This window comes from Podarcis cretensis, assembly GCF_951804945.1.
Source record: "Podarcis cretensis genome assembly, chromosome: 13".
NCBI lineage: Eukaryota > Metazoa > Chordata > Lepidosauria > Squamata > Lacertidae > Podarcis > Podarcis cretensis.
Window position 1 is genome coordinate 20,944,386 of NC_137182.1, and position 22,053 is coordinate 20,966,438.

At 45.6% G+C, this 22,053-nt stretch overlaps 1 protein-coding gene across 1 annotated transcript in view; it reads left to right on the forward strand.

The window, feature by feature from the left end:
• MPP2 (MAGUK p55 scaffold protein 2) overlaps window positions 1-22,053 on the forward strand; it is a 70,071-nt gene that overhangs the window by 7,075 nt on the left and 40,943 nt on the right. Inside the window, exon 2 of the mRNA XM_079950204.1 lies at window positions 5,606-5,714. Within this exon, the coding sequence (XP_079806330.1) occupies window positions 5,684-5,714 (31 nt within the window). The 5' untranslated portion in view covers window positions 5,606-5,683. The remainder of the gene's footprint in view (window positions 1-5,605; window positions 5,715-22,053) is intronic.

Genomic DNA, 22,053 nt, shown 5'->3' on the forward strand with positions numbered 1-22,053 from the left:
CTTCTCTCCTTCTTTTATTTTTTCTAAATTTTTTTCCTTCTTTTCATTTTGTTGCTTCCTCTTAATAGAATTTTGTTGAATTAGGAAACCTCGCATCACGGCTTTGCTTGCGTCCCAAATTATTCTTTTTTCCACATCTGTTTTCCTGTTGATCTCAAAGTAATCTTTTAATGTTTTAAGGGCCTTCTTATGGATCTCTTCATCCTTGAATAGGGTGTCATTCATTCTCCATCTAAAGGAACCAGTTGTTGTTAGTTTCATCTCCATCTTGACCGCATTATGGTCGGAGCACGTTTTTGGGCATATTTCTACTTTTTTTGTTCTTGACGCCAGACTGCTAGAAATCCAAATTTGGTCTATTCTTGTCCATGTCATTTTTGCTTCTGAGAAGAAAGTTCCCTCTCTCTCTAAAGGATTCTTTGTTCTCCAGATGTCAATCAAGTCCATTGTTTCAGTCATTTCAAAAAAGATCTTTGGTAGTCTCCCTTCTTTCGAAATCACTTGTCTCTGTGCTTTATCCATGTTTGTTGAGACAACTCCATTCATGTCTCCCATCATTAGGATTTTATAATCTAAAAAGTCAACTAATGTCTCATGCAACTTCCTAAAGAATTCAGCCTTCCCTTCATTTGGGGCATAAACTCCCACAATTAATATCTTTTCTCCTTGAATTTGTATTTCAATTGCCAGGTATCTTCCTTGTTCATCTTTAAATATCAATTTTGGAGCCAACTTTTCCTTTGCATAGATCACCACACCTCTTTTCTTTACTTTATCTGATGAGATAAATTCTTGACCGAGTCTCTTATTTATCAGTAATTTCCTATGTATCCTGGCAATATGGGTTTCTTGCAAACATATTATGTCTAATTGCTCTTTCTTCAAAATGTGAAAAACCTGTCTTCTTTTCCGAGGAAGGTTCAAACCGTTACAGTTCCAGCTAAGGAGTTGCAGAGACATTTTGTATTTAGGTAGCTGTTCCTCCAACTGCTCCAAGCTTCTGCTCTTCCTCCGATGGTGGTAGTGGAAGTCCAAATGACAAATTTGCTATATCAGGTGGTTCCCTCTCCTCCACGGTTCCTTTCTGCAGATCCTCCAGGTACTTCTCCAAAAATTGTTCTTTGTCCTGAATTGTTTTTATTTTAATCTTCCTTCCTTTGAAGTTAAAGGACAGTCCTTGTGGAAACTCCCATCTGAATGGTATAGTGTTTTTCTTCAGCAGGTCTACTAAACCTTTGTAATATGTTCTCACCTCTAAAATGTATTTAGGAATGTCCTTAAAAATCTGTATCTGACAATTTTGGATCACCAATGCCTTTTGATAATGCAAATTCAATATTCTATCTCTTTCTTCTTTTGATCTCAGTGTAATTAGACAGTCCCTTGGGCCTATTATTAAAAAAGTGAATGAGCATGATGCAGCCCTCTCCTTACTGGAACTTCAACGTAAAGAGAAGAATTTAAAATTTAGATTGGTGCCTGAAGGGGAAGGGGACAACCTTGTGAAATTTCTTACAGAGAACATCATAACTTTTTGGCAGGAGGAATGGGAGGAAGATGAGGAACTTGAGATAATATCAGCCTTTCGACTGGGTAGAAGGCAGGATAAAAAACCAAGAGAATTCTCATTTTGCACATTCAACCTATTCCAGTTTAGCCGGGTCGCTTGACTCCCTCTCTCCCAGATTCTGGATCTGGGTCTGCCTTGGGGCCCCACCAAACATCTGCGAGTCCATTAGCAAAAGGGATGTGACTCCTCCGTCCCCAGAGTACTATTGATCCCTCAGTTATTGATGGAGCCCCTGCTCGTGGGCATGTTAGCTGTGTGATGGATTATTTCCTTCTGCTGCTGCCAGAAGACCAGGTTGAGATTTCTCTTGCAAGCTGGCAGCGAGGGCTGCATTAATAATGGAGTGTCTTAGGTGTGACCGGCCAGGGCAATTTCCTTGGCTTGTGTTTTTATTTATTTTTTAAGTGGCTTGCTTGGAAAGAGAAGCCTGCAAATTGCGTGGCTTCTGTTTGCTGAAACCCTGGAAGGTGTAGAAGTGAAACCTGAAGCTCAGGAGAAGCTCATCATTGCAGCCCCCATAGTCCCCAAATACCAGCAACTATGTTGAATTATGGTGCTGGAGGAGAGTCCCATGGACTGCAAGAAGATCAGACCTCTCCCTTCTTAAGGAAATCAGCCCTGAGTGCTCATTAGAAGGACAGATCCTGAAGCTGAGGCTCCAATACTTTGGCCACCTCATGAGAAAAGAAGACTCCTTGGAAAAGACCCTGATGTTGGGAAAGATGGAGGGCGCAAGGAGAAGGGGACGACAGAGGATGAGATGGTTGGATGGTGTTCTTGAAGCTACCAGCATGAGTCTGACCAAACTGTGGGAGGCAGTGGAAGACAGGAGTGCCTGGCGTGCTTTGGTCCATGGGGTCACGAAGAGTCGGATACGACTAAACGACTAAACAACAACAACATGTTGATCATATGTAATACAAAATAAAAAAATTCCTTCCAGTAGCACCTTAGAGACCAGCTAAGTTTGTTATTGGTATGAGCTTTCGTGTGCATGCACACTTCTTCAGATACCTTCATGCATGCACACGAAAGCTCATACCAATAACAAACTTAGCTGGTCTCTAAGGTGCTACTGGAAAGAATTTTTTTATTTTGTTTTGACTACGGCAGACCAACACGGCCACCTACCTTTAACTAGAAATATGTAATACAAATAGGGATGTTCAGATGTTGTTGTACTACAACATTCATCATCCCTGACCATTGGCTGTGCTGACTGGGGCTGATGGGAGTTGGAATGCAATGACAGCAGGCGGGCCACAGGTTCCCCTTTCCACATATAATTCTGAAAGAGTAGTACCTGCTCCCCAGTTTATTATGTTCCACTAACAGTTACAAGATGGCGAGCTGGCAAAGGGCAATGCAGTGGTTAACATGTGTCACTTTGGGGAGAGCTGGGCTCATGTGCCTTGATCAGCCCTAGTTGTGGAATATTATCCTGACAGAGAAGGGGTTGGGAATCTTTTTAGGTTCCCTCATGGTCTTCCCGGGACCGCAATACCTCAAGGACCTCCTCCCCCATATGAACCGACTTGGACTCTGCAACCATCCTCTGAGACCCCTCTTTGTGTGCCGCCTCCACGAGAGGTTCAGAGGGCGGCAACACAAGAGCAGGGCCTTTTCTGCAGTGGCTCCCAATTTGTGGAATGCTCTCCACAGGGAGGCCTCTTTGCTGTTGGGAATGGGGCGAGATTAAATTCAGTTTGCATTTAAATGCAAACAACTTGAATAATTTGCAAACTGATGCAGAAATGTGGAGAACTGAATTTGAGATCAGAGGAAAAAAAGAGAGAGAAACCAAGTTGACAGATTCGTCTATCCCTTGCCTGGAGATGGCGTGTGGTCCCCTCTGGGGGTGGGCCTTTGCCCGACAGACGCAGTGTCCTCAGCGTTATACTCCCAAAGGATGTGTAAGTCTAGAAATAGATTTTTGCTGTTCATATTTTAATCAAAGTGGGAAGACTATCTTGGAGGGCATCTAATGCTCACCTCTTCTTCTAGGTGGCAAGCATTGCCAAGCCCACAACACTCATTTCTGGAACTGAGCCCAGAGAACACAAGCATCTCATTTGAACCATGGGCCTCCCTGATCCAAATCCAGCACTGTTATTGTACCCCAGCCTCCCCACTCTGGTGCCTTCTGTATTCTGTCAGACTACAACTCCATCATCCCTGACCACTGGCCAGCTGGGAGCTGGAATCCAAGAATATTTTGAGGGCAGCATGTTGGTGCAGGCTGCTCAACCCCTTGTAGCAACCTGGTTTTAAATAGGTAAAGCTGCACGAGGTTTCAAAAGCCGCTTTGCCTGCTTATGGTTAGTAGCTAGCTTAGAACTATTTTTATGCTTTGAGTGTGAGCATCTGTTGAGCTGTTCAGCTCCAGTTTCGAGAAGGGAGAGGATGCAACGAATAAAGCCCATCCGGTACAGGGAAAGCACAGGGAGCAGTCCAAAATCTGCCAAGAGATGCAAAAAGAAAACAATCCAAAAATCATAAGCAGTATAGTGAGAAGCGCTGCTGCAGGCAAATCCCCCGCAATGGAGTCGAATGCCTTATCCCGAGCATCCTGAGTCTACTGCTTCCGTCAGAAGCGTCTCCATAGGCTTGCAAGCAGCAATCACAACTCTGCAAATGGAATAAACCCAAAAGGACAGCATCCCAAAGCTGAATCAAATGGGAGGGGGGGAGATGCAGGAGGCAGACTTATGAACTCATGTCTTATTACCCCCATCCGTGTGTTTTGAACTATTAGGTCCCCATAAGATGATTGTCTCTGTTGAGATTTCTTAGCCGACTAGTTTCTAAGGAGCTACAGATTCCGATGATTGTAGAGCTTAGAAAGGTTAAGGGAAGAAAGTGTTCACTCCCTTTCCTGGAGTGCTGATCTTCAAAACATAGGTAGGGGGTCCACTGGGAGGGTTTTTTTGCCTGAAACCTAGGCTTGGTCCTGTTAGCAGTGTGGGTAGACAATCTCATTCTGCTTTTTAATGCTTTTAAAAAGCTCTTAAAGAGAAGCTTTCCAACACCAAAGCTTAAGCAGAGAGCGCAGAGAGACCCACCTGTCTTTAGTTCTGGCTCTGCCCACCACTGACATTGGCTCCGCCCATTATGGACATTAGGTCCTCAACCAATTACCAGTAAGGGGAAGTGGTCCTCAACAATGAAAGCTCAGAGACCAGGGCATGGTCAGGGAGTCAGCCAGCAATAAATCACACAGAGTAAGTGAACAAGGAACAGGGCCTGCTCTGGGACACAAGGCCTAATGAGCACAGCAGCTCTTCTCAAGATAGGGCTTGCTCCAATGAGGCAGTTGTGGGAGCAGAAGGTCCCCGGCTGCCTAAATCTCCTCCCCCCCCATGGTCCTTCCCAAGCAATCTGAGACCACGATGATGTGACTGTCTCTGCTCCTCTCTCTTCATACCTCTTCTGGTTCTGGGAGACTTGGTGGGAGGGGAGCTTCTTCGACAGTCTGACTCATCTCTGCCTCTTGCTGCCCTACTCTCTCTGCCACAGACTCTCCCTGCTCACTATGCCCTGTCACCTCTTCATCTTCTGACACTTCTTCCTCCCAATCTCCTCCCTCTGACCATTCATCGTCATCCCACTACCACTCTCCAGTCTCTGAGCCTTCTTCCCTTGGGGTTTCCCCAGCTGGTGCCTCCCACCATTCCTCTGTGTCCAGCCAGCCCATGACAGGTGTTTGCTGTCTCTGGGTTCAGTACAGTAGACCCTCTGAATGCGCCTCTTGGTGGCCTCGACTGACTCCTCCCCAGCTCTCTGGAAATGAGAGCGGGTTTTGTAAGCTCAGCTCCATTCTGGTCCTAGATTCAAAACATGTCAGGAGTTCCCTGTTCTCTAATTCTAGGTGCGTTTCTGCAGTTGGCAGATCTTGTGGTTGTAGGCACAGAGAAAACAGGCTGGAAACAGTCAGGTTTTTTTATACTGTGAGTAGATCGCAATCTCTTGGGAGTTGGATGTGCCGTGTCTGCCCTAGATCATCTATCAGTTGTTCCATTTCTCTCCTCTTCACAGTACCGCCAAGAAGACTCATCAGAAGGAACGCCAGCCACTGGAACTTCTGACACTGCGCAAACACCCCCAGTTGCTGAGATGCCTGTTGCTTCCACCGACTCAGAGACAGGTAAAGATTTGCTCCTATCTCAGCATCCCCAAACCTGCTCCACTCCAAGTACAGTCGTAGCTTGGTTTTCAAGCAGCTTAGTTATCGAACATTTTGGCTTCCGAATGCCGCAAACCCGGAAGCGACTGTTCCGATTTGCGAACTGCTTTTGGAAGCTGAACGTCCATCGGGGCTTCCGATTGGCTGCAGGAGCTTCCTGCAGCCGATCGGAAGCCGCACTTTGGTTTCTGAACATTATGGAAGTTGAAGGGACTTCCGGAACGGATTCCGTTCGACTTCCAAGGTACGACTGTGCTACGGATTATTCCCCAAATACCTGCTTTGTACCGTTTTATGACTGTGCCTGCAAGTATGCGGGGCTACAGCTGGGACCAAACACCTTGACAGACAAATCCAGGTGGGAAAAGTTTCCTTGATGATTTGGGGGGGGGGGGCTCACAAAAGCAGCTATAGAAAACAAATGTGCCTATACGTAAAGGTATATAAGAAAATTCTAAAATCCATGGTAGGGTGGTACCTTCAATTAGGCCAACCAAAATATCACAAAACAGTGGGAAAGCTGTTGAGTTCTCCAGAGCTCTTCATCTGATCAGGTGTGGGGAAGCCCTCAAGATGTTGCTGGACTCCAGCTCCCATCAGACCCAGAAAGCATGACCAATGGCCAGGGATGATGGGAGTTATAGTTCAGCCATATCTGGAGGGCCACAGGTTTCCTGCCCCTGGGCTAGATAGCAAATGGAGCAATGTGAGGTGGAAGACTCCATTGTTGTTGTTTTTTGGGGCTGATGTTGAAGCCAAGGAGTCTGCCTCTAGGGCTGGGCAATATACCGTCCAAAACTGTTTTGAAGTCCATATCAAGATATTGGTTTCATAATTTTTGACCTGGCGATATATATCCCCAATCGTGATGTTTGTTTGCTATGCAAAAATCACCATGTGGGAGAGGGTGATCCAGCCACGCTTCCGAAGGGTCCTGCCGACTCCTCCAGTCATGAGCATCCCGCTGGCCCTCAATGCCTCTTACCGGATCTACCCTGCAGGGGTGGCGGCGGCGGCGGCTGGCACGGGCTACGATGGTTACTACTGCCCTCGGTGAAGGAGGAGATGGAGCCGGGGGGTTCCCTGCCCCCGAGGCTGTTAGCGGCCCGGAAGGGAAGGGCCCCAGCAATACCCCAGATCTCTCCCCATGGTCCTGCAGCTCTGGGGTATTCATTTATTATACACCAGATTCTGCAAACAGACCCAACAAGCTGCCCCCTCCCCAGATCTGACTTCTACTCCCCAGCAGTGCAAGGAGGAAAGTAAAGGAGGCAAGAAGAGCAAAACTCGCACCGCTTTCTCTTAAAAGCAGCTGCAGATCTTGCACCACCGATTCCAGATGCAGAAATATCTGAGTCCACAACAGATCCGAGAACTGGCCTCAGCCTTGGGACTCACCGTGTGGGAGAAAGCGTGATAGCTCCATCCTTATTCCAGACATTGTGATTTATCAGTATATTGTGATATTTGGTTGGTGATACATTGTGATGTTGAAAACCATGTACCACCCAGCCCTGGTGATTCAATGGGGGGAGAAGGTAACACACATCAAAATGTGGTCCTGTGCAGGTATTTGGTTTCCTTTGCCCTCGCTTTTGTTGCTGCGGAGCCGAGTGCACTTTCCCATGGCGTAACATGATCCTGACTCATTCTGCTTTTTGTATCAGGGTTTGCATGGTCTTCCTTTTCCACGGTGTTTTGCATCAAAAGTTCTTATTGTTGCTGGGAAATATAAGCAGGAGCTGAGTGAACAGTGCTGAGTATCTTAATTTCCCCCCAGCTTCTTTGAGGTGTTTAGTCTAAGCGGGGCTCTCAGAGTTTGTTGTCATTCCTACAAGTTTCTCATAAACTATCCTTTGTGCTTTTGTTTTCTTGGCGCTGAGGACAAAATTATAACGTTTTGGAAGTACTTGATAGGACGCTGTGTATATGGCACAGACTTCTTGTCAATAACTTTTGGGATTTTCACCATTCCAAATATTCCGACACTCATCTTGACTCAAAAAGGTGCATATTTTGAGAGAAACTGCAACTCCATTCACACAGCAGTTTGTTCCATGCGGTCTTTGTTTCAGAAATGCTGTTCGGCTACTTCAGTTGCTTTTGTTTGATTTGGAAACAGCCCAAAGTCTGTGAATTTTGATAACAAACGTAGTTTGCAACGGGGGTTGAATAACTTCGAACGCCGCTGTACATCTTAACGTGGTTTGTCGCTTGACGGAGGTCGCCTTTGTTCTTTCAAATTTCAGTGGTGCCTACAAGAAATATGCAAAATAACTAAGCAAATATTAGAAGTCACCCCAGAACTGGCCCTTCTAAACATCTTCCAAGATAAAAATGCCCACTCACACCATAAAGAGGTCATAACCAACCTACTCTCAGCAGCCAGAAACATCATAGCCAGACACTGGAGAGACCGGTCAGGAGTAAGCATGGATCATGGATAGGTAAACTAAGGCATGGGGGCCAGATCCGGCCCAATCACCTTCTAAATCTGGCCCATGGATGGTCTGGGAATCAGTGTGTTTTTACATGAGTAGAATGTGAGCTTTTATTTAAAATGCATCTCTGGGTTATTTGTGGGGCATAGGAATTTGTTCATTTCCCCCCAGAAAATATAGTCTGGCCCCACACATGGTCTGAGGCACGATGGACCGGCCCCCGGCTGAAAAAGGTTGGTGACCCCTGATGGATCAATGGTATCAAATAGTATGAGAAACAGCCTTATTAGAAAAACTAACCATGGAAACTGACATGGGGACAAATAGAAGAAGACGCCTTCACCCCGGTATGGTTCCCCTTTATCACATACATAGTCCAACAAGACAACAACAAGAATCCCCTGACAGCAGACGGATCAATCTGGCTAACCTGATCCAAACACCCACCCACACACCCTACTCACACACAAAAACAAATCTCACTACAGCAAACCAAAGACAACCAACCACATCCTAAGCCACCACTAACCTCTCTCACCGTTTAGTTTAGTTAAAGTTATGGTTTTCCCAGTAGTGATGTATGGAAGTGAGAGCTGGACCATAAAGAAGGCTGATTGCTGAAGAATTGATGCTTTTGAATTATGGTGCTGGAGGAGACTCTTGAGAGTCCCATGGACTGCAAGAAGATCAAACCTCTCCATTCTGAAGGAAATCAGCCCTGAGTGCTCACTGGAAGGACAGATCCTGAAGCTGAGGCTCCAATACTTTGGCCACCTCATGAGAAGAGAAGACTCCCTGGAAAAGACCCTGATGTGGGGAAAGATGGAGGGCACAAGGAGAAGGGGACGACAGAGGACAAGATGGTTGGACAGAGGATGAGATGGTTGGACGACTAAACAACAACAACCACTCTCACCACCAAGGAAATACAACAAGCCAATAGTAAGAGAACCCACACAAGTGACGCTGACACAAAAACCAAGGAAAAAGAGGAACTTTCACGCAGCTTTGGGTACATGTGTGAGCCAGAGGTGCAGTGATGAGCCGCTGTGCATGGGGGTGGTGAGGTGAGCCCCCCACGGTGTGCCTTTTTGTCACCCACCCTCAGGGCTGGCACCCGGGCCACGCCACCCCTGCCCCCCTTCGTATGCCTCTGCTCCCAGGGTGCACATCTCTGCACTCATCCTCAGCATCTACCTGCTAGCTCTTGTCTCGATTTCTAAGCTCCTGCCTGTCCAATTATATCTCCTCTCTGAATCTTCCGATTACACAGGGAGCGCAGCCTGTAATCCTCGCAGCTCCGCATAAGCCGGTTAACCACACACGGTAGTGAAAGTGTCAGGTCTTGCCCTGAGCTGAGAGCTACCACAACTGTGGATGAAGTTTGCAGGCTAGAATTCCAAACAGCCTTAATACATACCCACAGCCCCTATTAGACTGGATATTAAAGGTAAAGGTAAAGGACCCCTGACCATTAGGTCCAGTCGTGGCCGACTCTGGGGTTGCGGCGCTCATCTCGCTTTATTGGCCGAGGGAGCCGGCGTGCAGCTTCCGGATCATGTGGCCAACATGACTAAGTCGCTTCTGTCGAACCAGAGCAGCACATGGAAACGCCGTTTACCTTCCCGCCAGAGCGGTACCTATTTATCTACTTGCACTTTGATGTGCTTTCGAACTGCTAGGTGGACAGGAGCTCACCCTGTCGCGGGGATTCAAACCGCCGACCTTCTGATCGGCATGTCCTAGGCTCTGTGGTTTAACCCACAGCGCCACCCACATCCCAGTCTGGATATTAGGCAGCCCCTATTTCCTCTCTCCTTTCCTTTTCTCTAGCCAAGTACAAAAACCCATCTGCTAGAGTAAAGTGTGTCTTTGTGTGCATATAATAGGGGTACAAGAATGTTTTCTATTAGGGAACGTGGGTGGCGCTGTGTTCTAAACCACTGAGCCTCTAGGGCTTGCCGATCAGAAGGTCAGTGGTTCGAATTCCCACAACAGGGTGAGCTCCCGTTTCTCTGTCCCAGCTCCTGCCAACCTAGCAGTTTGAAAGCACACCAGTGCAGGTAGATAAATAGGTACAGCTGCAGCAGGAAGGTAAACGGCGTTTCCGTGTGCTCTGGTTTCTGTCACTGTGTTCCGTTGTGCCAGAAGCGGTTTAGTCCTGCTGGCCACGTGACCCAGAAAGTTGTCTGTGGACAAACGCCGGCTCCCTCAGCCTGAAAGTGAAATGAGTGCTGCAACCCCATATTCACCTTTGACTGGACTTAACTGTCCAGGGGTCCTTTACCTTTTGCCTTACCTTATATTAGGGGAAATTGCTTTGCAAAAAATGTGTGCAACAGGCAAAATTGCATATTTTAAAAATATATATATTTGGAGAACTTCGCACTAAAATGCTGATGAATTGTCATGAGGGTGCTTTTATTTTTAAGTAACACATTGCAAAACTGACATGGACATGCCGAGAACTGAATTCAGTATTGGATAAATGAGAAATTGGGTTTATTTGCCCCTTCCTGTTTGTGACTTCTCCCATTCTGAGAGATTTGATGTGCTGGTGGGATTTGGGTTCAGGGCTGCAGCCAGAGTTGTGCTCTCTCTGCTTCTCTCTTTAAATCTTTCTTTCATCCATCCCTAGTTTTAGCGTAACCTTGGATGCAAATCTCTTCCCCCCGTTGCCACAGAAACGAGGATGTAATAGAGCAGGCGCCGGGGAAGGGGAGGAATAGGGGAAAATCAGGGAGCATCTTAAAGAGATTAGAAAACTGATGGCTTCCTGTGCAAAAACCCTGCATCAGGTGGAGCTCATGAGGGAGGCAAGGGGGGGAATGAACAAACACATCCCCCCTCCCAAGCATCTTGGCCTCTTTCCAAAGCCTCAACAAGTACAGTGATTCAAATGATTGCCATGCTTCAGTGAAAATGTTTGAATATATATACAGGTGTACCTTGTTTCTTGAACGGAATCCATTCCAGAAGTCCATTCGACTTCCAAAATGTCTGGAAACCAAAGGGCCGGACGTTCGGCTTCCAAAAATTGTTTGAAAACCGGAACAGTCACTTCAGGGGTTTGATTGTCTGGGAGTCGATATTTTCGGGAGCCAAGTTATTCGAGATTCAAGATACCCCGTCTCTCTCTCTCTCTCTCTCTCTCTCTCTCTCTCTCTCCCCCCCCTCTCTCTCTCTCTCTCTCCCCCCCTCTCTCTCTCTCTCTCTCTCTCCCTCTCTCTCTCTCTCTCTCTCTCTCTCTCTCTCTCTCTCAGAGTATCCTATTCTTCCTCCCAAAGGAGCCCAAGGTGGAAGACAACAGAAGAGCAAAACAATAGAATACAACACAAACACACAATGTTTTAAACCATTTCAGAATATTGGAAAACACTTCAAAATAACCTATTTTCACAGCTAACAATTTCAGGCTTGTCAGAAATTGAATATTTTAGACATTTGACGTCTGGATGAGGAGCAATGCTGATAATAATAATAATAATATGAACAATAATAATATCCTCCAGTTGGTTAATATGAGGGAGACACTGTAGATGATGCTGAACTTGGCAGGATGGTTTTCAGGTTCTCAAGGTTTGGTTGTCTTTTCAGCACCTGCAGTTGAAAGAAGTTGGTCTTGGGGTAATTGGTTAGACTTAGAGCACGGGTAGGCAATCTGAGGCCCGGGGGCAGGATCTGGCCCAATCACCTTCTAAATCTAGCTTACAGACAGTCTGGGAATCAGCGTGTTTTTACACGAGTAGAATGTGTGCTTTTATTTAAAATGCATCTCTGGGTTATTTGTGGGGCATAGGAATTCGTTCACCCCCCCCCCCAAATATAGGCTGGGCCCCACATGGTCTGAGGGACAGTGGACTGGCTCCCTGCTGAAAAAGTTTGCTGACCCCTGAGTTAGTGGCGGTGGCGAAGCTGTTATCTGATTGGCTTCAGCCCTTTTGTCCTTAGCTCCGCCCATGCTAATCAAGCCTTGCCTCTGAGCCTTCAGGCTCTAATCCCCACTCCAAACCATAGCTGTCAAGCGTCCCTTATTTGGCGGGACAGTCCCTTATCCCAGCGCTATGTCCCGCTGCTGTCCCTTATTGATAATGTCCCTTAAATAAGCTACTGAAGGTAATGGGGCCCTTTCTGTGTCCAGCTGTGCTTTGTCAACAACAAATTGTTGCTGCTTTTTGTGTTGAATATATGCTATATGGTAATTTATGGACCTAATAGGTATCTAAAGCCATTTGCACGCAACAAAATATGTATTTTATCAAAGTAATTGTTGATCCCTTATTTTGGCTGCTGATCCCTTATTTTCTTATGCCCTGCTCCATATTTGAATGCTAACCAGGCTTTGCCCCAACCTCACCAGGCTCCACCCTTTAAATTTCAGAATCTGAGCCTCTAGAGTCCTAGCAAACTGGCTTGGGAGGTGGCAGGAATCAAGACCACTCCTTTCTTCAACAGTCAAGATAAATTTGTGTTGCATCCGTAGTTGGCACCTAGAATTCTCCATCCCATCCAGCAACTGTTAAAATAGAAGCCTGGCTAGCTTTCTGGCAAGGCGATAGCCTGGGTGATGGGCCATTAAGGAAACAAAGGAAGTGGGTCTGTGTCAGATGACAAATGGGTGGGGTTCCTCCCTCAACTCTCGAATAGTGAGAAGGACAAAGGGCAGAGTGGAGAGAGTTGGGTGGTGTGAACTAAAAGCTGGAAGGAAAGTGGTAGATTGGGAAGTCAGAGGGATGCTTGATTTCTGTTTGAATCCAAGGCTGTGACTATGAGGGAAGCAAGTTATTAGGTAAAGGTAAAGGGACCCCTGACCATTAGGTCCAGTCGTGGCCGACTCTGGGGTTGCGGCGCTCATCTCGCTTTATTGGCCGAGGGAGCCGGTGCACAGCTTCCGGGTCATGTGGCCAGCATGACTAAGTCGCTTCTGTCGAACCAGAGCAGCACATGGAAACGCCGTTTACCTTCCCGCCAGAGTGGTACCTATTTATCTACTTGCACTTTGATGTGCTTTCGAACTGCTAGGTGGACAGGAGCTCACCCTGTCGTGGGGATTCAAACCGCCGACCTTCTGATCGGCAAGTTCTAGGCTCTGTGGTTTAACCCACAGCGCCACCCATGTCCCAAAGTAAGTTATTACTGGGGTGTTAATGCCCCCGGTTGTAGGCTCAGGTTGTGTGTGTGTGTGTGTACAGGCTGGGGGAGGCATTTTGCCAAATTTCCCCCTGGGTCTGCTGATACTTTCCAACAGTTTGAGGGGAGACTGAAAGTTCTCTGGTAACTTTTGCTGATAAAGTTTGGCTCAACTCCAGCCTGAACAGGCTTGATGAATTTAAGTACCCTTATAAGATTTAAGTACCCTGTAGCTGGAAGTGGCACCCAGTTCCTAAAAAACACTGGCAGCAATCTTTTAAAGAGACAACATTATAATTTTGAGAACCAAGCTGAATAGATAATTATTCAATTTCTGGCCACTTTGGGAGGGTTTGTAGCCTAAAAGTGGGATTTATGTACATAAAAATAGATTCCTAGGTGTCTGGGCTGCAAGTATTTGGGAAGGTTCCATATTTGGTTTAAAAGCTAAGCGACCTTTTTAGCTAGACCTTCAGGGTGTTGAAAGCCCATTTTTAATGCACAGTAGTAGTGAGGGTTCATGGCAGCAAAGCACATTTACATCCGGCCCAATCGCCGTCTAAGTCCGGCCCACGGATGGTCTGGGAATCAGCGTGCTTTTACCTGAGTAGAACGTGTGCTTTTATTTAAAATGCATCTCTGGGTTATTTGTGGGGCCGGCCTGGTGTTTTTACATGAGTAGAATGTATGCTTTTATTTAAAATGCATCTCTGGGTTATTTGTGGGGCCTGCCTGGTGTTTTTACATGAGTAGAATGTGTGCTTTTATTTAAAATGCATCTCTGGGTTATTTGTGGGGCATAGGCATTTGTTCCTCCTTCTTTTTTTCAAAATATAGTCTGGCCCCCCAAAGATCTGAGGGACAGTGGACCAGCCCCCTGCTGAAAATGTTTGCTGACCCCTGGATAAGAGAGCCAGTTTAAGCCTGCTGTACAGTGGTACCTCGGGTTACATATGCTTCAGGTTACATACGCTTCAGGTTACAAACTCCGCTAACCCAGAAATAGTACCTCAGGTTAAGAACTTTGCTGCAGGATGAGAACAGAAATCGCGTGGCAGCAGCGGGAAGCCCCATTAGCTAAAGTGGTGCTTCAGGTTAAGAACAGTTTCAGGTTAAGTACAGACCTCCGGAACGAATTAAGTACTTAACCCGAGGTACCACTGTATATCACATTTAAAGGGCGGTAGCTGCTGGTCCAAATCCATTAATCTGCCAGTTTCACTTGTTGCCCCATCAGAGTTCAGTCCAAATTTGCTGGCAGTACAAGAGAGAACACAATTCACAATGCCAACCTCCTTTACAAGTGTTACTTGCCCTCGTAAGCAGGCACAAATGCATGCGCACACACACAGAGTTTATATATTTTGCATCTCATTGTCTGGCCATTTTTTTCTGCCTCATTTGAGACTGTTAGAAAAGAGGTGGGGAAGAACTGCCTCCCCTTGCCTTTGGTTCCGCTGCAAAACTGAGCTGAGAGCAATCTTAACAGGGCTGTGGTACCCTGAGACGGTTGCCACGGCAGCAGGAAGAAGTGCCCTCAGCATCCTTCCAGAAGACAGCTGTGAATGGCAACCCAGTGAGTGACCTCTTTTCGGAAGAGAGGTTCTTCGTTTCCTCTCTGAAATCGGAGCTTCATAGAGGAGGTAGAAGATAGCTGTCCCTGAGGCAAGGGACTGTGGGGATGATAATGCTGCCCACTTCCCTGGTGTTCCAGATTAAGGCTCCATCCTAGATATGTGTGAAATATTTAGTAGGGTTAATTCTGTGGAAGCTGCTTTCTGTCTACCCAAGCGTGGAAGCAACAGCAGCCAGTTGAGAGACAGAAAGAGAGAGGTGTAAAGCCAAGCCACACATTCTGCTGTAGCAAAGATGACCTGGATAGCTCAGTTGGTTAGAGTGTGGTGATGATAGTGCCAAGGTTGTAGGTTCGATCCTTGCATGGGACAAAATGCATATTTCTGTCAGTTTGCATTTCTTAGTACAGAAAGTGTTGATCTTATGTGTAGAGATCTTTCCTATTCTACTTAATTCAGGAAGGTTCTGGGAGCTTCTCTGTGTGACAGAAACAAGCAGAAGGTTCGTGAAGTTTGGGTTATTCCTTCAGAGAAGCAGAGTACAGTTGTACCTCAGGTTAAGTACTTAATTCATTCCGGAGGTCCGTTCTTAACCTGAAACTGTTCTTAACCTGAAGCACCACTTTAGCTAATGGGGCCTCCTGCTGCCGCGCCGCCGGAGCCCGATTTCTGTTCTCATCCTGAAGCAAAGTTCTTAACCTGAAGCACTATTTCTGGGTTAGAGGAGTGTGTAACCTGAAGCGTATGTAACCTGAAGCGTATGTAACCCGAGGTACCACTGTACAGCAGGCTTAAACTGGCTCTCTTATCCAGGGGTCAGCAAACATTTTCAGCAGGGGGCTGGTACACTGTCCCTCAGATCTTTGGGGGGCCAGACTATATTTTGAAAAAAAAGAAGGAGGAACGAATGCCTATGCCCCACAAATAACCCAGAGATGCATTTTAAATAAAAGCACACATTCTACTCATGTAAAAACACCAGACAGGCCCCACAAATAACACAGAGATGCATTTTAAATAAAAGCACATGTCCTACTCATGTAAAAACACGCTGATTCCTGGACCGTCCATGGGCCGGACTTAGAAGGCGATTGGGCCGGATCCTGCCCCCAGGCCTTAGTTTTCCTACCCATGTTCTTATCTATATCTCTCAAGGTCATGCTGACTATAATATTAAGGCCAAAAGGAGCTTGGGTTTCACTTTCTCTTTCTGTCTCTCTTCCTTCTGGTGTGGTGGTCTGCATGCTTAGTGTTAACGTTTCGACTTCTTATAAGTTATTGGAAGTTTAAGATGAGCCTGCTACAACTGGATTTCTTATGGACTGTGCCAATCCTGAATGTATTGAATTTGTGACCATAATGCTCATATGCCTTCAGTAGCGGTAAAGCTCTGCTGGAGGGAATACAGTTGCCTCTGGTCTATATTTTGGAGTGGGAATTCTGCAATGTGTTTAAGTTGTTACTCTGCTAACTATACACTGGAATCTACTCTGGATCAATATTGAGTAGAATTCCATGACAATTCCTGCAATGGCAAAAGGTTGGGCTTGCACCTGGAGGGAGGGGCTAGTGTCCCGGGGGCAGTGGTGATGTCACTCCCCCCAGGGATGACACCCAGGGCGGACCACACCCACCACACCCACCTTGCTCTGCCTCTTGGTTGGACTCGATGATCCTCAGGGTCCCTTCTAACTCTACAATTCTGTGATTCTATGTCAGCTTTCAGATGGGCAGCCATAAATGCTGGGGCTTGAACCTAGGAGTTTCTGCATGCAAAACAGATGCAAAACCGCTGAGCTTTGCTTCTTCATCTAGGCTTTGTGCAAGGAAAGAGTTCTGCGTAACCTGGAAGCTTTGTGAATGTTCTGAGTGGCATTCGTGTAAGGAAAGAAGCCATCATGCCTGTTTTGGTTAAACTGAAATAAAAGTCCGCTTTCCCCTCCTTTCTTTGCATTCACGGAGCTGGAAGGGATCCTGAGGATTAATTATGGTTATTCACAGAAGTTTTTAATGACTGACGTTTTAATGTATTTCTAATCTTTTGTTGGAAGCCGCCCAGAGTGGCTGGGGAAACCCAACCAGATGGGTGGGGCAGAAATAATAAATTATTATTATAGAAATAATAAAAAATATTATTATCTAGTTCCGTGGTTCCCAACATGGGGCACATGCCCCACAGGGGGGCAATTTGATTTTTAAGGGGGGGGGGGCAATTTGGAAGCCAATTTGGAAGCCAATTTGGAAGCCAATGGCCTTTTAGGCTTCCTCCATGTGAATAGGAGTTCACTTTTTGAATAATAAGAATTATATGTCACCGGTGGTGGTGGGGTGGGGGTGGGGGCAGTGCATCAGGAATTTAGAGATGCTTAGGTGGGGCATGGCCAAAAGAAGGTTGGGAACCACTGATCTCGTCCGTCCCCCGGCAATGGAGGAATATGCAGCTGTTCCTTACGGGGATCGAACCTGCAACCTTGGTGTCATCAGCACCACGCCGCTCTAAGCAACTTAGCTTTCCAAATACCTTTTCTGACTCTGGCTGAACTAACAGTTCAGCCAACTGGACAATAGGGGTCCAGCCCCCTGGTTAGGATGTGCTAATGCATACCTATCTACACTTCCCATTTGAAACTGGGTTGACCCCAACCCCTCATCCCCGGCATCTCCCCACACATCCATGATTGGACCTGGTTAATATGTACCTTCTTTTGTCACTAAGTGCTGCTTACTGGTGGCAGCTAAATTCCTTCACAAATGCTGCTACCCACCAGCTGCCTGTTGAGCTATTGCAGGCGGCACATTCCTATCTTGGCAACAGACTCTGACAGGTCAGCCTTCTTTAAGTTATCGGGAGTGTGTGTTGACAACGACAAAGAAGTGGTAATTCATAGCTTCTGGTTGTGGCAAAAGGGGGGGGTGGCTTTCTGCGTTTTAGGGTAATGTACAATTTCGGGTTGATCTTTCCAAATGTGCCCCTGGACATTTCGAAAATGCATTTGGCTTCTTTGGAACCACGCTTTGAATCCTCTTGTTCACTTAACGCACAATGAAGACTGCCCATTTCCCTCCATCGGATGGGGAGAGGAGTAGATTCAAAAGCATTGGTGGCGGGTTGCGCTGTGGTCTAAACCACTGAACCTCTTGGGCTTGCCCATTAGAAGATTGGCGGTTCGAATCCCTGCAGTGAAGTGAACTCCTGTTGCTCTCTCTCAGCTCCTGCCAGCCTAGCAGTTTGAAAGCAGGCCAGTGCAGGGCTTCCGGTCGGCGCCAGCACTTAATGGCTGCTCTCTCTCTGATCTCCGGAGAGAGGGCTGCTCCACGAGTTTGGGTCTGACCGCTACGGTGAAGCGGGGACCCCTAAAATCACAGGCGCGGAAGCCTGTGAACAAGGAGACTCGGTGGGCACCATTTGCGCCCCCCCCCTTACTGCAAAAGAGCCTTTTTAAAGGCTCCGGAGGAGCATCGGGGGATCGCGCGGTGCTGAGAGTCGCTACCCAGCCCATGGAGTGAAGCCGCGTTGCCATAGGCGGAGAGCGCCGATTCCTTCCTGAAATTTGGACTGAAATTTGAAACCCATAAGTAGGATTGAGAAACCTATCGGGACTATAAAATTTGCTTGAAATTCGGCTGAAAACGGGGACGGTAAATAAAGGAAGTCTGCCTCCCCCCCGGCTGCATGATCTTTAAAGCAACGGAACTTAAAGCTGCAATTGAAGGAGAAGTAACTCTGAACTTTTTAGAGCGGTTTAACCCTGGCATTGAATCTGAACCCCCCCGCCCCCAGCAAGCAGGAGCGAGGGGGGAAGAAAAGGGAACTTGATTTAACCTGCATGAAAGGAAGCAAAGGGAAAAACTTTCCGCTGTCTCTGACTCTGGGAGCGAGCTGCCTGGGTGAAACACTTGACAGGGACTGTCAGAAAAGATAGACTGTGACTTTATTTGATACAATTTTGGACTTTGTGACTTTGGGATTTTACTGAAAGAACAATTTGATAGCTTGTTGCAACTAGAAGACTGGGTGACTGCGGTTAAAAACTTTCCTCTTTGGGGGCTTTTGGCTTCTTTGTTTTTTCCCTGCCTTGTGGATACATTGAATTGCTCCCTCTAGAGGACCTAAAGACAATAGTTGCAACATAGACTGTAAAAAACAAGTCACTGGATTTTTCCATTCAAAGCTGCTCCTGTGGGAACGACCTTGGGACATGAGCGGCTCAGCAGAGGAGATAGCAACAAGGTCTAAAGTTAAAGCCGCACAAAAGAAAAGGGGCTCTACGTCAGGCACATTGTCAACAGGTGCAGCTGGACAGGGAAAAGGGATAGATATATTCATGGATTCAGTGACACAAGCTTTGCTTAAGATAAATGAATCCTTAGAAAACTTGACAAAGCAGAGTACGGAAAATACCAAACAGCTGACAGAACTTACTACAAAATTGGACTTGAACACCAAAAGCATAACATCCAACACAGCAACTATAAATAAATTAATTGAGGAAAATGCAACAATCCGAAAAATAGCGGAAGAAGCGAAATCCACTGCAGACAACACACAGGAAAAATTAGCACCAGTTTGCAAGAGGTTGGACGAACATGAGGCCGCTTTGTCTTTATGGGAGGTGCAGAGGAAAGAGAGGAATTTAAGACTTAGATTGGTCCCAGAAAGTGAAGGGGACAACTTAGTGGACTTTCTCACTAAAGAACTTTCAGAATTTTGGCAGGTAAACACAGAGGAGGAAGAATTTAAGATAACGGCTGCCTTCAGACTGGGGAGAAGGCAAAATAGAAAGATTCCGAGGGATTGCCTGATAACTTTGAGATCAAAGGAGGAAAGGGACAAAATATTAAATCTACACTATCAAAGAACTCTTGAGATTGAAGACATTTTTGTGCAAATTTACAAGGATATCCCGAAATATATTCTGGAGGCTAGAACCCATTACAAGAATCTGGTTTACCTGCTGAAACAGAACAGCATTCCTTTCAGGTGGGAGTTTCCACAAGGCCTGTCCTTTAGCTATAAAGGAAAGAAAGTCAAGATAAGAACAGTACAAGATAAAGAACAATTTTTGGACAGAAATGAAGAGGACCTACAGAAAGGAGTGGTAGAACTGACCTCTGAAACAGATCTTGGAAACCTGACATTCGGACTCAAATCACCAACGGAAGAAGAACAGCAGCAGGGAGCGGCTGGAGGTAACTAATTAACGATGTCTCTGCAATTTTTGACTTGGAACTGTAATGGACTGAACCTTCCCAGAAAAAGGCGTGAAGTTTTTCATATTTTGAAAAGAGAACAATTCGATTTGATTTGTTTACAAGAGACCCACATAACAAGGACACACAGAAAATTGCTTATAAACAAAAGGTTAGGACTGGAATTCATTTCATCGGATAAAGTCAAGAAAAGAGGAGTGGTGATCTATGCAAAGGAGAAATTGGCCCCTAAATTGATTTTTAAAGATGAACAAGGAAGATTTTTGGCAATTGAAATACAAATTCAGGGAGAAAATTTTTTGACAGTTGGCATTTATGCACCTAATGAAGGGAAGGCAGAATTCTTCAAGAAACTGCATGAGACATTAATGGACTATCTGGATTACAATGTAATTTTATTAGGAGATATGAATGGCGTGGTTTCTACAAATATGGACAAAGCACAAAGACAGGTGGTCTCTAAGGACGGGAGATTACCCAAGACTTTTTTTGAAATGACAGAGAATTTGGACTTGATAGATATTTGGAGAACTAGAAACCCTCTCGAGAGAGAGGGAACGTTTTTCTCTGAGGCACAAATGACATGGACAAGAATTGATCAAATTTGGATTACTAGCGGCATGGCTCCAAGGATAAAAAAAGTAGAAATCTGCCCAAAGACATGCTCCGACCATAACGCTGTGAAGATGGAAATGAAACTAACAACAGCTGGTTCCTTCAGATGGAGAATGAATGACATCCTATTTAGAGACGATGAGATTTACAAAAAGGCCCAAAAAACTTTGAAGGACTATTTTGAGATAAATCTGAGGACGGATGTTGAAAAAAGAGTGATTTGGGACGCAAGTAAGGCCGTGATGAGAGGTTTTCTAATACAACAGAATTCTTTAAAGAGGAAGAAACAAAATGAGAGGAAAGATAAGATCCTGGAAAAAATAAAAGAAGGAGAAAAGAAATTGAGATCTAAACCAAAGTCTCATGAGATCTTGAGAGAAATTAAATTTTTTCAGATGCAGTATATGGAACTGATGAACCAAGAGATAGAATGGAAAATCAAGCAAATGAGACAAAGGACATTTGAATCAGCAGATAAATGCGGGAAACTCCTCGCATGGCAATTGAAGAAGAGACAAAAATTGAATACAGTTACAAATTTGGAGGTGGATGGAAAGAATGTTATCAAACCAAATGAGATCAGCAATTGTTTTCAGAGTTATTTCAGAAGACTATATGCACAAGGGCCGGAGAATGAACGAGACATAGAAGATTTTCTTAAGAAATATGGATTACAAAAAATTTCTCAACAAAGTATGTTGGTTTTAAATGAGAAAATAACAGATAAAGAAATAGAGGGTGCCATTCAAAACATTCAACTAGGTAAATCTCCAGGACCAGATGGATTAACCTCCAGATACTACAAAGCACTGAAGGAATGGATAATACAGCCGTTGAAGGAGGTTTGCAATGAAATATTAGAGGGGAAAAAGGCTCCTGAATCGTGGAAAGAAGCTTTCATCACACTTATACCAAAGTCTGAAACTGAAAAAAATCAGATTAAGAACTACCGCCCTATATCATTACTTAATGTGGATTACAAAATATTTGCTGACATTTTAGCAAAAAGACTTAAGAAGATGCTGGTGGAGGAGATTCACAAAGACCAGGCAGGCTTTCTCCCGGGAAGACACTTATCAAACAATGTAAGGAATATAATTGATATTATGGAAATGTTGACAGTAAATATTAACACGAAGGCAGTTTTAATATTTGTGGACGCGGAGAAAGCCTTTGATAATATTTCTTGGAACTTTATGAAGAAGAATCTCCATGGGATGGGGGTAGGCCAAAGGTTATGTACGCTACCACAGCAGCAAGGATACTCCTAGCAAAGTATTGGAAGACGCAAGAATTACCCACACTGGAAGAATGGCAGACGAAAGTGAT